At 38.9% G+C, this 14,016-nt stretch overlaps 1 protein-coding gene across 3 annotated transcripts in view; it reads right to left on the minus strand.

The window, feature by feature from the left end:
• The window catches only part of HMCN1 (hemicentin 1), a 349,616-nt gene that overhangs the window by 182,837 nt on the left and 152,763 nt on the right, over positions 1 to 14,016 (minus strand). For all 3 annotated transcript variants that reach the window (XR_006741944.1, XM_045583144.1, XM_036442229.2), the window contains exons 12-13: positions 2,292 to 2,433; positions 1,109 to 1,236 (exon numbers count right to left, since the gene is read on the minus strand). Coding sequence is in view for 2 of the 3 variants with exons in the window: in XM_045583144.1 (XP_045439100.1) it covers positions 1,109 to 1,236; positions 2,292 to 2,433 (270 nt within the window). In the remaining variant the exon portion in view is untranslated. The remainder of the gene's footprint in view (positions 1 to 1,108; positions 1,237 to 2,291; positions 2,434 to 14,016) is intronic.

Consider the following 14,016-nt stretch of genomic DNA (forward strand, 5'->3'; position numbering starts at 1 on the left):
ACATATTCGGGTGATAATTAAGTTAAATAAATGGATCCAATAGTTTGGCTTCTTTGAAAATGAACCAAAATGTGTTTCTGCAATGCAGAGTCTGTTTCAACCTCCTTTCTGCATTCCCAGCAGTCTGTTCCCTCTGCATCTGGGTGTTCTGGGGACATGTTTAATGATCTCCCGCCTTCCCTTCTCAAGTTATCTGCCACGTGCCTTGCCCAATTCTTTCCCAGCTCTCAGGTGCAGTATTTATGACACTTTTGTGACCTCCCTCATCTATACACACCAACTATTACTCTCAGTGTTTACTATGGATCTTTTTCACCCTTCCTCTCCACGACCTGTTTCACTATCTTATTACGAATGGCAAATAAGAATGAATGAAAAGGAGGATTGCTAGTCATTCATCATTCACAGTTTACAAACCAACGTTGAACATGTATGCCATTGTTCTTAAGACAAAATTAAAGAAAAAATTCTATTCTATAATATATATTATTAACATGTTTAACATTATATATATTAGGATATTAGATTACATTATACATTAGATTACATTATATATTAGAATATATTTTCTTCTATTACATTATGGAATATTATATTATAGAATAATTGTCATGCAGTGCGTTTTCAATAAATATTTGAGTTTGAAGGGGAAAGGTCAAGATGAAAATGGAAAACATCCAGACAAGATAAATAACAGAAATGGTATAAACATTTGACATGTGACAGAAATGTTAGAAACAGTTTGAACGTAAGTGGGAAATATAAAAATAGAAGTTGAGGTAAACTAGAAAACATATTGGATTAATTAGCAAGTGAAATACTGCAGAGATCAGGTGAACCATGGAAGGACAGAACTCTGGGTAATCTGGAACTCTTCCACACTCTGGAATCTTCCTTGGTTTCTGCTGATGAATGAAACTATTCACTTCCTGACTTTTAACTTAAATCCGTTACAATGTTTACTTTCATCATTGTATGAGAATGAATAATAAATTACAAGACCGGGCATATAACTCATCCCTAATCTTACTTTTCAGTAAAGTACTTTCCCCTTGCTTAACATGACATCCATCCTATTTCCAATGCCCTTTAAACTAATGATACTTGCCAATGTATCGAAGGGTAGAAGTCTGTTTATCTGTTCCCGCTGAGTTACTTGCCAGACAACCATAGATCCCTGCATCTTTGGGAACTGCATTTCTGATAAATAAGGTACCTTCTGCGGTCATCCTATACCTGTGGACAAGAAGAAATAAAATAGAAAATACCCTAATAACAGTATCAAGGCATCTTTCTTCCAAATTATCTTCAACTATTTTAGAGTTATATTTTTGCTGACTGCAGAAATGGTTAGCATCATCATTTTACAAGCAGAAGAGTCATAATAATAATTAATAATAATAATCATAGATCCTATGTATCCAGTACTTCTGTGAGCCAGGAATTGCTCTAAGAGCTGTACATGTATCAATGGTTTTCATCTGCAAACGACCCAATGAGTTAGATACTATTATTATCTGTGTTTTACAGATGAGCAAAGAGGTTCCATAACTCACCCACAGTTATGGAGGACGTGGAATGTGCATCCAGAAATCATGTTCTGTGAGAACCGCTATGCTAAACGGTTCCTTAAAATAAAAACATGGGAGATGCAAGGCTCTGTGTCACACAGTGAGTCACTGATGAGTCTAGGAATAGAATCTGGCTCACACCTGAGCCCCACTCCTCCTGCCAAACCCAGAGGAACGGAAGCCCAATAGCTGGAAACTTCACTGTTTATGTTCCACATGCTCATTACACTCTTGGAGCATGAGAGGACCCCATGTCTTTTAAAAGCATCCAGTAGAGAGGGAAAAAAATATTTCAATGGAGTATGGCAAAAGTGAGCAGGGATTACCAAGGATGTCTGCACACACTTCAGGTTGGAGCTACTGTTCTGTCCTTTGCCTCCACTCTCCCCTGCTAAGTCCCAGGATCACACCTTTAAGTTCATTATCCTCATCTCAAATATTCAAGGCTAACCGAGTGTCACGGCGTTACGTTTGAACACAAAGTACTGGAACGCGCTTGATCCCAGCTTTTAAATTCAAGACTTCAGGACCTCATGTTCTACAGATGAATTGTTTATTATTTTATTTTATTTTTTTCCTAGCCTACTTAGAAAACCTAAGGACATGGATTTGGGTCAAACCTCCCTTAACCATAGGGACTTGGCCAGATTAGTTCTGTCCAGAAATTTCATTCCCTTTTCTCACTCAATAAAAACAAAGAACATGATACAAACCCAGTACCTGTGTGAACCCACGATAAACATATCATTCATGGTCCAGGCAACCTTTGGCTTGGGATAACCTGTCACAGAACACATGATGGAGACCTCAGATCCTCCTGTGAATGACTGGTTCTTGGGCATCACGGTGACTTTGGGCGGTTCTGCAAAAAAAAAAAAAAAAAGAAAGAAACATATAAAATGAAATGCCAACTTACCTTGGTTTTAGGAGCTTCCTCAGTTAGCAAACTGGCAGGCTGCTCACCACCATACCGCCTCCACTTTTTTCCCTTTGCACTTCCAAGAGTTCATTTATAAAAAGTAACAATCAACTGAATGTAGTACTGATTCGGCAGACTTGCACCTGAAGGCCGGCAGAAGGGGCAGACCCCACTTTCTGGCTCTCCACGGCCAGGTTGCACAAGGGGTCCTGGGCTCCCAGGGCCCTTTCTCTCTTGAAAGCTTGGTGCAGACTATGGCCAGGACCCCGGAGCCTGCCTCTGCACCCCACAGACCTGGGGCAGGAGAGTGGAAGGACTGACTTCTGGCCGTTTTTTACAAGCCCTAGAAGCTCTGCCCACCTGGAACCCCACAGCCTGCACATACTCCTGGATCCTGAAGGCATGAGGATGGGCACAGGCCTGCCCACAGAGATTGGGGAGGGTCTAGCTGACTTTCCTTTGAGGAATATCAGGGGCCTGGATCCAAGGCTAGTGACAGGAAAGAGTTCGAATGAAAGCCAGGGGAGCTGCAAGAGTGGGACACAGTAATATTTGGTATGTAAGAGATAGAGGGGTGTGGGCCCTCTGTCCATTCACTAGCCAGGTCCAGCACCAACCCTAGGCCTTGGCTGCAGGGCAGCCTGGGCATCAGGCTCTATGGTGACCCTGTTCTCCTGGGGTGTCTTGGACATGTGAGAGAAGGTGGTCCACATGGCCTGGTAGCAGGTGTCCACGCTCTTGGGAATGTCAGCCACCACACCACTGGTGGGGACGGCATCCAGCACCTGCTCCTGGACTATTCCTCAGGTGAAGAGCTTCAACTTGGGTTGCAGATGGCAGAGCACACCTCATGGATGAGGGGCACCTGGATCTGGAGAGCCACGTAGAGGACAGCTTTCTTGAAAGATGGCAGGTCCCCACTGCTATTCCACACACTCTTGAGGTAGGCCCACATTTTGAGGTTCTTCCTGACCCTGCTCTTGCCCATCATGGCCACAGTGGTCCTGGAGCGCTGCAGGCTGATGAAGAAGGCGCCCTGAGGTGCACTGCCAGGCCCATAGGCCCCACGAAGACTCGATCCCTTGGGGCCATCTACACACAGTGCTTGGGAAGGGCCCCAGGAGACCGGTCACGGCCAGGACTCTCTGGTTAGAAGTCACAGGGGTCCACCTCTGGCTTCTGGAGGCCCTTCACCTCAAAGGGAAGGTATGTAAGTGCTCAAAGGACAGGATGAACCAGCCGGTGATGCTCATGTTCCCCACCATCTGGTCACCGTGGTGCAGCAGTCAGGTGACTGTGCCATGGTGGGAACCGGGAAGGTGCCCTCCAGGTGATCCCCATCAGGGGTCTGCCCCATCAGTGCAGCAGGGAAGCCAAAGGTAATGACAGCAGAAGTCAATTCTCTTTGAGAGCAAAACAGGACCCCGATGTCACGTTTCTGTGCCTCCAGTGGTTACCCTGTGGCTCCTTCCTCCCACCAGCTGATCACCGGCTTGTGTGTGCTTGTCCAGAACTTCACTGTAAACCTGTTTTCAGGTAAAGTCCCAAATAGGGTCTTTTTTGCCTCTTTCTTATTCCGAACACAGGTTTGGAGCCACAACTTATCCTGACTACTGACTGCTTTGTTTGAACTGCTCATTCTTTTTTATTTATTAGATTACAAATGTGTTGAGGTAGAGACTAAATCTTTCATATTGTTCCATATTCCATTATATTCTACAGTATTTAATTAACATCACTTACATGTTATGCAATGAGGTGTAAATAACAGACCCTTAAACTGTTGATGGAATACAGAGCCATTCCTAACCTGTCATTTGGCTCTGAGAATTGTTATGTCTGCCAGCCACTCAGGAACATTTGCCTCATGTTCATAGAGTCACAGAACATATTAATTATTCAAAACACATTCATTATTCAAAGTTCCAATTTGTATTCCGCTTTTATAGCAGAAAGAACTTTGAAAATAAAATACTAAATCAGAAATTTACTCTCAAAAAGAAAACAAAAATTATCTGGGGTGGCTGGGATGTTGCTATGTCTGGTCTAATCAATGACACATTTACAACTATCTTACTACTAAGACCTACTTTTCAAAGAAGGGACCATAAAGAACTATTCAATACTTTTTTAATGTAAATATCTGCTACTCAATAAGATAAATAAAAGGAAATTATTTTCACAATGTTTGAAATAGATGTCATGAGTATCAACAAAAATAAATAAGTTAAATAGCACATGATTTATTTTTATTTTTATTTTTTGCACATTTATTAAGTTCCAAGCTCTGTGCTAACTTATTCGGGGTATATTGATAAGCCAAACAGACATGCATGGTGTCAGTTTCCCATTTAATTGGGTTTTTACTGTAAAGGAATTTAAAAAATTCAGTTAGTCAGTTAGATCTGGATAGAGTTATGACATCTCTTCACTATAAATTAGCCTGCAAATTGTGGCTTAGTTTCACTAAGAAACATTTAGTCTGTGGAATCCCCATGCATTTGGAAGAGATACGGCTAAGTTAGGCAGCTGCACCACTGGACAAACCTAATTACTGCCTAATTGCCAGCAGCTTACAACGGTTCCCGCTTTCCCCCTGTTTACATTGCGCTTTTCGAATGATGGTCATTGAAGTTAATGTTCTGAGGGTTGTTCTGGCCTGTGACTTGGTTGATAGTCTCATTATTCCATAGATTCTTCTTGGTCAACATAGGGCTGGAGAAATGTGTGAGGTCAAGGGCAGACTGGCCATGGCCAGTCAGTTCAAATTGGAATTCCATCTGGAGTCCATCAATTCTGAAATGCTGGACTACGCATGCTGTGGGGGTGTTGCAGACAAGTTTCAGGGGGCGAGGGGGAAAATGAAGACTTCCTCCTCTTTGGAATTTACGGAATACCCACGCTTATTCAGCCCCAACTTCCGAAAATGAAATGTTTCCCAAGTCTTGATAAAGGATTGCTGCAAAGATTCAGCAGCTCTCGGGATTTTTGTCTGAATGTGGTGCCTTGCAATGGAGTCTGCCAGAACGGACCTGGCATCTCTCCCAGCAAGAATCCCACTGGTATGCTCTGTAGTTCAGATATCAAAGTGAAAATAAATGTCAGTTTCCCAAACCAGGATGCAGAGAGCTAAGAGGTCATTTCTCAAATAAAGCCTGGATATAGGGTGTTGCTCGGGGTCACGGAATAAGTCTGTGTGCAACATACAGATGGGATGACATCACCCCACAGAAGGTGAGAAATTTACCATTGCCCTGGAAAGAATATTCCTGCTGATGATAAGAAAATCAGACAGGACGTGAACAAACAGGGAAGCAAAATTGGATTTCCACCAAATAATAGTTGAATAGAGATACTGATTCAGCCTTTGCATGATTAGTTTAAGTAGGGATGTAATAGACTTCATATAATTGTTTCAGTACTTATTTTTTTTTAATTCCTAGAATAAAAAAATCCCTCATGTTAGTGAAGTTTTAATGGAACAAGAACAACAAATTAAAGAACCATAGTTCAACTCTGTCAAAGTTCAGAGTCCAATTTTTGCCTTTAAGTGAAATAATGTATTTTAAGCTGGTTTTCAGCCTCTTTCCACCACCACATTCATCACCATTACCAACATCATTATTATTCCCACCACCATCATCAACCATCAACACCATCATCATAAATAACAACTTGCTTTTCATTTGATAAAGCAACGGGCACATGACATGCTATAAGGTATTACGGCATTAATTCATCCTTTATATTTCAATTTTAACAAAAATAAAATATATACATTTTTAAAAATTTCTCCCTAGCTGAAACCGGCTTGGCTTAGTGGATGGAGCGTTGGCCTGCGGACTAAAGGGTCTTGGGTTCTATTCCAGTCAAGGGCATGTACCTTGGTTATGAACACATCCCCAGTGGGGGGGGTGTGCAGGAGGCAGCTGATCGATGTTTCTCTCTCACTGATGTTCCCAATTCTCTATCCCTCTCCCTTCCTCTCTGTAAAAAATCAATAAAATATATATTTTTAAAAATTTCTCCCTAATAATTTTTAAAAGGTAAACATGGATTATGATACTAAGAATAAATTATAAACACTACTTTAAGACTTAGGTGCCCTAACACACTATCAATGGTGAATTGGCAAAATGAATTATAAGCGCCCATTAAAACAGCAATATGTAAGTTTTGCTATTACTAATATCCCATTATATGATAAAGTATGACAAAAATGATAAAATGAGTGCCGCAGTGTTTAAAATACATATCGTGTATTTTATTGAGGCATTAACAAATGAAAATTGATCACAGCACTCACACTTGCATATTCTATTTAGATTATATGACCTACTAATAAATAATACACTTTATATGATTCTTTTGAAATTTTAGATATTTCTTGATACTCCACATTTATAAGATCACAATAAAAATAAATAACTTTTAAAATTTTATAAAAAATTTCAATATAAGTAGATAAATTTAGTTTTTGCACATTTTTCTGATAGCAAAAAATCACACTTATACCTATGTCACCTCGACCATGTTAAAAAGAGTCACGATGATGTAATGAGCATATGGTTATGATCATGTCCATTTCATAGTTAGTGAAGTAATTCTGGTCATTAGGGACTTACTTCATCAATCATCTGGAGAGATATTTCCTTTCCATCGCAATGTTCTCTCGGGTGACATGGATTAATTAATGACAGACAGCCTCCCTTTGCTGACACCAGAAGACAAATTAATGCATCTAATGTCCACATAGACATGGCATGAAGAAGAAAGGAGGCTTTGGCCCTTTGATTTCCATGTGTCAGCATGATATTGTGCAGAAATGTCAGTTATATAGTGAATATGCTCAGACTTAACCAGGATACCTGTGTTCATCTTTCTTCAAAAACCTTCCTTTTGGGACAGCTAGTACAATCAATAAAGACTTTTTCTTCTGTTCACAGATAAATAGGAAAATAGCCTTTTTTAAAACAAAGCCTTAAACTCATGTCATGTAAGAAAACACTACCCCAATTAATCTAACTTGAACTCCTTTGGAAATTTAGCAGCTATGGTGCCACCTTGAAAGTGATGGATTGCTTTAGACTATTTCATAGAATTTTTCAAAACTTACTCATACGACATACTTTATAAATTAGGGTGAACTAACTTAAACAATGCTTCCAAATGACTTCTCTACAAGTTGTTCATGAGGTAATTATCAGATTTTGTTATAAAATGTGGTTTTAAATGTAAGCAGTTATATGCTTACATGTGCTACAAGTGGGAAAGAAAGTACTTACATAATGGAACCTGAAATTGGTGATGTCATTCACATAAGCCATGGAAGTTAACATGGGAACATGAAAAATGAGGTTAGTGACTCAAATCTTCCTTATAGTTTGTTATTGTTACTTTGACATTCATTCAGCAATTAAGAGATATACATCTGTTGGGTGAACATATATTATTTTTTTCCCTCTGTACAAGGCACTATGATTAAGAAAAGGAACACCCAGTATATGTATATAATATGATAGGGGAGAAAGAACTGAACAGTTGAAATTGATTGTGATTAAGGGCTAAGTTGTTTGGCATAAAATAATAATAATTTGATAGGATACCAGAACAAAGAGCCAACAGTACTCAGAAAGGAGGTGATTTATGAGAGGGGCTTCACGTTACAGGTAGGATTTTGATTAATATGTCTAAAAACATAACAGAACTGGTTTACAACTATTCCCAAATATATTTTTCATTGTAATTAATATAATCCCCTAAAATGCTGGATGATCTAATACCAACCAATGATGGTATTAGAGAAATTAGAAATAATTAGTATTTAACTACTGAACCCAATTTCTGTTGAATTGCACAGACTGTAAAATCTATTTTACAGGATCTCTAGTTCTCTTAAATATTTGTATTTCCTATAGGAAAAGCTAACTTATCAAAGTTACATTGAGCCTGCTTAGAATTGTAATTAGTAGCTACGTTCTAACCTATCAGATGTTTACCTACTGATCTAGCTCAATCCATTTATTTAAAACATATTAACATTGTTCAGAAATGCATTACTTCCATCTCTGATTAGTGAGGTAATCCAGCTAGTTTTGGTTCCAAATAACTTTTAAGCACGAAGCTTGCACAATAAGAGTAAATAAATAAATAAATAAATAAATTCACTGAGAATGATTTAAAATGAACAAATGTGCTTGCTCACTTAATTTTTCCTTAATTTTCTTTTTAAAAATATGTTCATATTGATTTTTAAAAGAGAGGGGTAGAGAGAGAGAAACATTGTTGAGAGAGAAACATCATGGATTGGCTGCTTCCTGCACACCTCTTACTGGGGATTGAACCTGCAACATGAGCATGTGACTCTTGGTTCCTGGGTTGATGCTCAATTGATGAGCCACACTGGCCAGGCTACTTAATTTTCAATGAGTAGAAATGGCAACAAAATATATTTTAACATTTTTAAGTTTTCCTATGCCTACTAGAGAAGAGAGTTCATACAAGGGGCCAGAGATTCCTTCCAAAGAGCAAAGAATGAAAACAAAAACCAACTTAAAAATGAGCAGAGATCAACTGCCTAGGAAAAGAGGCAAAGGCCATTAATATCCCAAAGATATGGAATCAAATGATTTCCGAATCATCTCATCAATGGGAATATGAAGAACTGGCTACAACCTTTTCAAAAAGTAAAATTAATCCTAAATGGCTATATTTCAAATGAATTATGATAATGGTTAATCTACATGAAAGTTGCAATAAATGTTCTAAAATTCTGCTCTTCTTCTTTCTCTACAAAAGACTAGAGTTGGTTGTGCCATCCAATATGGCAGCCACTGGACACATGTCTATTTAAATTCAATTTTGAATTATCTAAAATGAAATTAAATTTCAAAACAAGTCCTTAGATGCACTAGCCCTGTTTCAGTACTCAGTTGCCATATATAGTCAGTATCCACCATGTAGGACAAATACACAGATTTCCTTCATTATAGAAAGTTCTATTGGGCAGTGCTAGACTAGAGGAAATGTCTATTAAATCTCAGAAAGAAAGCCGCCAATTCATTGACTTACCAGTAGGCGGTGCATTGGCAATAAAACACACAAGCAAGGACTATATCTTAGAATTATATGTTGGATTTGCAAAAAAATTCACACCCGAAGTATAGTGTGATTATGCAATTCAGAGATGGACAACAATTTCAGAGGTACACAGCAAAGGCTAGACAAAATAAGAGATGGACAACAATTTCAGAGGTACACAGCAAAGGCTAGATTCTATTTTAATGACAAAATCTTAACAACAAGTATGTATCAAGATTTCTTAAATACATACAATTCTTATTTTCCCAATATAAGACCTAAGGATATGTTTGTTGCCTTGATGTCCATTTAAAGTAATTCCTAGTATAAAATACTTACACTTCAGTATTTTTTCCATTTAATTATTTTTCCTTAACAAAAAAACAAAAATTTATAAATTCTGGAGCTTCTTTGAGTGGTTAACCAAAATAGATTAAGACAGCAAGTATAATTGATAAGCAGGATAGAAGTTTTAAAGTTTTATTCTTTCTTGCTTAGAAAATCTTCAGCTGAATGCTGCTTAGCCACGACTCTTAACATTGCCTTTTCTTTACTGGGTCTTTTTATAACAATTTTCCAAAACCACAGAATTTCCAAATAAAAGGGGAAAGCTAACGTTTAGACTTACATTCTCATGTGACTTAGAAAAACGTGGAAAATAATAATTAGCATTATTATTTCAAGCATATTAGAAGGATACCATTAAAGCTTAATATACATGTACATGACTCAATTAGGCAAGGATTTTTTTTTGACTACCCAAAGTTGGTTATTACATCAGAAAAAAAGAATATTACTCATGGGTGAAAAGAAATGAGCTAACAAGCTATGAAAAGGCATAGAAGAACCTTACATTTATATTACTAAGTGAAAGAGCCTATCTAAAAAGGCTACTTGATGTATAATTCCAATTACATGATATTCTGGAAAAGACAAAACTATGTAGACAGGAAAAGAAAGGATAAGTGGTCGCTGGGACCGGTTTAGCTCAATGGATAGAGCGTCGGCTTGGGGACTGAAGGGACCAGGGTTCGATTCCGGTCAAGGGCATGTACCTTGGTTGCGGGCATATCCCCGGTAGGGGGTGTGCAAGAGGCAACTGATCGAAGACTCTCTCTCATCGATGTTTCTAACTCTCTATCTCTCTCCCTTCCTCTCTGTACAAAAATCAATAAAATATATTAAAAAAGAAAAAAAGAAAAAAAAAGAAAGGATAAGTGGTTTCCAGGGATTGGCAGGGTGGGAGAGGCAGAGCACAGAGGGTGATCAATACATGTCATGTACATTTGTCCAGGCCCACAGTACAACACCAATAGTGAACACTGACATAAACTATGGGCTTTGGGTGATAATGATGTGTCAGTACAGATTCATCAATTATAACAAATGTACCACTCTGGTGGGGAATGCTGATAATAGGGGAAGGTTTGCATGTGTGGGGGTGGAAAGTATATGGGAAATCTCTATAACTTAGCTGCTCTTAAAAAAATAGTCTTTAAAAATGGTTATGGTGCTCAAAAAGGGATAATTTTACAAAATACGCAATAGTCATAGAAGACAATGCAAATAAAAGTAGGTCTTCATAGTACTTCCTAAAGGAAAAATCCAATAATCTGATAGTTAATTTATGTTCATAGACAAATTCATTTGCAACCTTAATAGTCTTCTCGGGGAATCTACCCTCAATTGGATTAAAGAATACTTGTCCTGGGAGTCCAATCTGAGGTTCACAACCTCCCAGCCTCCCAGCTGTCACTCTCTGATGCCCACACTTCATTCCCCAACTTGGTCCAGCTACAACTCCTTAAAACCTTCTTTTAAACTCAATCTATTGGAACAAGCCTTGAAGCATCACTTCTTTCTTTACTGAGCCTAACAAGGCATCACAGCAATTGCTTTCTTTTCCCCAATTACCTTGTCTTTTTGCTGAACCAACCTCACCTAATCACAACCCTACATGATGCTTCTCCTTGTATAACAAAAAGCTCCTAAGACTAATCTGAGGTGTATGTGTTGGTCATTCCGGTCCAGTTAGGAAAATGAGGTCATGACAATAGTTCCCTTACTGCGTGCTGAGCAGGGCAAGATCTCCTGAAATCAACATAAAATAACATCAGACCCAGTGTGTCCGTGGTGGCACTTCTTATCCGCATTAGGTCTTACAGTCTATGCTTCCACCTGGGTTTTCCTTTTTCATGTTTCACTTGAAGTTAATTAGTTTACAAAGCACCGCCCTGGCTAAGTTTGCTCCCCCATTCTGTGACTATGGAGATGTTCCACTCTTGTTTGTAGGTGCCAATGAGTGAGCTCACTTGCTGTTTTTGTATGCAGAGAAAAATATAGACGATCTTAGTCTTTGGCCTCTTGCTTCCATCATTTTTCAAATATGGCCTCTACTCCCAAAGATGCTGGTAGCACACTCCTGACAAACTCAAGACCCAGGCAGAACTTACTTTAATGAATAAAAGTCTTCTAGCAGAAAAGGTTACTTTTCAGAAACCTTGCTAATACAAAATCTCCTTTCCTGCAGTTGCTAATCATCCAGAAATTTCGTTCACAATACTGCACTTTTTTTTTCTCTGAACACGTTAAAAAGTGATTTTCCCCCCAAAGAGTATGAAATTTATTTTAGAAAGCTAAATACATGGAATTTACCTGAAGAGCTGAGATGATGACCTTGCTTGGCCTTTAGAAAGGATTATCTGTGATTGTTCCACTCACTGGGGAGGTTTATCTCCTATCTATAAAATTTCAGGAGTTATTTTATGTACTTCGAAATTCTTTCGTACACGTGTCCACCATAGGGAGTTCTTTGTAATTAAAAGGAGTCGTAAAGCAATTAAAGAGTAAAGTTAGAACTTTTCCACAGTACAAAAACTCATGTTGGAACGCTCAGGGGACTGGAATTTTATAGGAGTACATTACAGAGTAAGCTGCTTTAAATCCTATCTGAACCAAAGGGAGCTTGGGGGGAAAAAAAAAAAAAAAAAAGGCAGAATTTCTATTGATAATCTAGTTGGGTTTTCCTACAATGAACAGCCTAATAAGAGAGCCACGAAAATTCCATCAGTATCTTCCTCAAGTTTCCCCTTTGCACGATTTTCACAGGAATGCACTTTGATGTGTAGAGGTCTGTCCCCATGTTTGAATAATGAAGTTGTTTCTGATGCAGGCGTTCCAGAGGTCCAGGTATCTGAGGGTCCTTGGCCCACTGTGGGTTCTTGGCTTCAAGCAGGAAAGAACTCAAACGGAGCCAGCATGGAATTTAAGATGAAAGGGAGTTTATTAGTGAAATAGTAAGGCGGAGAGTGACAACTCCATAGACAGTGCAGCCTCTCCCTAGTGAAATTTACTTGTTTTATTGGAGGCTCATTTAATCAAGGGGTAGGGCACTCAATAAAAAAGGAATAGCTAGTGTTTTTCCAGGTGGAAGGGGGAGACTTTTCAGAAGAGCTCTGTTGGCCATGTTGTGTCCTTATTCTATATAATAAGAGAATAATATGCAAATTGACCCTAATGGCGGACTCATCTGGAATGATTGGCCACTATGACACGCACTGACCAGTAGGGGCAGATGCTCAACGCAGGAGCTTCCCCCTAGTGGGCAGTGGGCTCCCACCGCTCAGCCAGAAGCTGGGATGTCCACAGGCCTAAGCCATCAGTTGAACTTTTCCCAAGCACTCCCAGGCTGCCAGAGGGATGTCTGACTGCCAGCTTAGGTCTGATCCCCTAGGGTGTCAGCATAAGCTGGCAGGTGGACATCCACCGAGGTGTCCTGGACTGCGAGAGGGTGCAGGCTAGGCTGAGAGACCCTGCCCCCCCAAGTGCACAAATTTTTGTGCACCAGGCCTCTAGTATAGCGTATAATGAAGCTAGTAGTTACTGCAAAGTGAAATTAGTTGCCATATTGGATTGAGCTGGTTTTCTGCCTGTCCTAAGCGATAAATCTGTTGGGGATTGATCTTACCATCTCCTTGACAGTCCTTGTACCCCTTATTGATCACACACATTTCATTATGTACCCTAGCTAATTTTTTTTCTAGACATTTTAATACAGTGAAGCTTTTCATTTTCGGAGGTTGACCTAAGACATATATATTTATGGGTGCTTTGAAATGCTAGTGCCATCTCTGTGGATTTTATTTAGATCAGCTGAAATCATATACTTAAAATGAAAACCCCTAATTAATTGCTTTCTGTCAACAGTTAATTTTATTTGCTGCCTTGGTTGTTTTATGTCCCAATGTGAATCAGCACAAATGAATAAGATGCACTGTTAAAATACAATATAAGCTTTTGTTGTCTTCTGTACTAAGGATCTAATAAAGAGTTGGAGGCCCTTGGCTTTGAAGACAAATATCTTAGTGAAGTTTTGCATCAAGTATTCATTGCAATGACATCTAAAAAATATTTAGTTTGACCACAGAAGTATTTGCTTTCTTAACT

Source organism: Pipistrellus kuhlii, unplaced genomic scaffold (genome assembly GCF_014108245.1).
Source record: "Pipistrellus kuhlii isolate mPipKuh1 unplaced genomic scaffold, mPipKuh1.p scaffold_m20_p_18, whole genome shotgun sequence".
In the NCBI taxonomy this organism is placed as follows: domain Eukaryota; kingdom Metazoa; phylum Chordata; class Mammalia; order Chiroptera; family Vespertilionidae; genus Pipistrellus; species Pipistrellus kuhlii.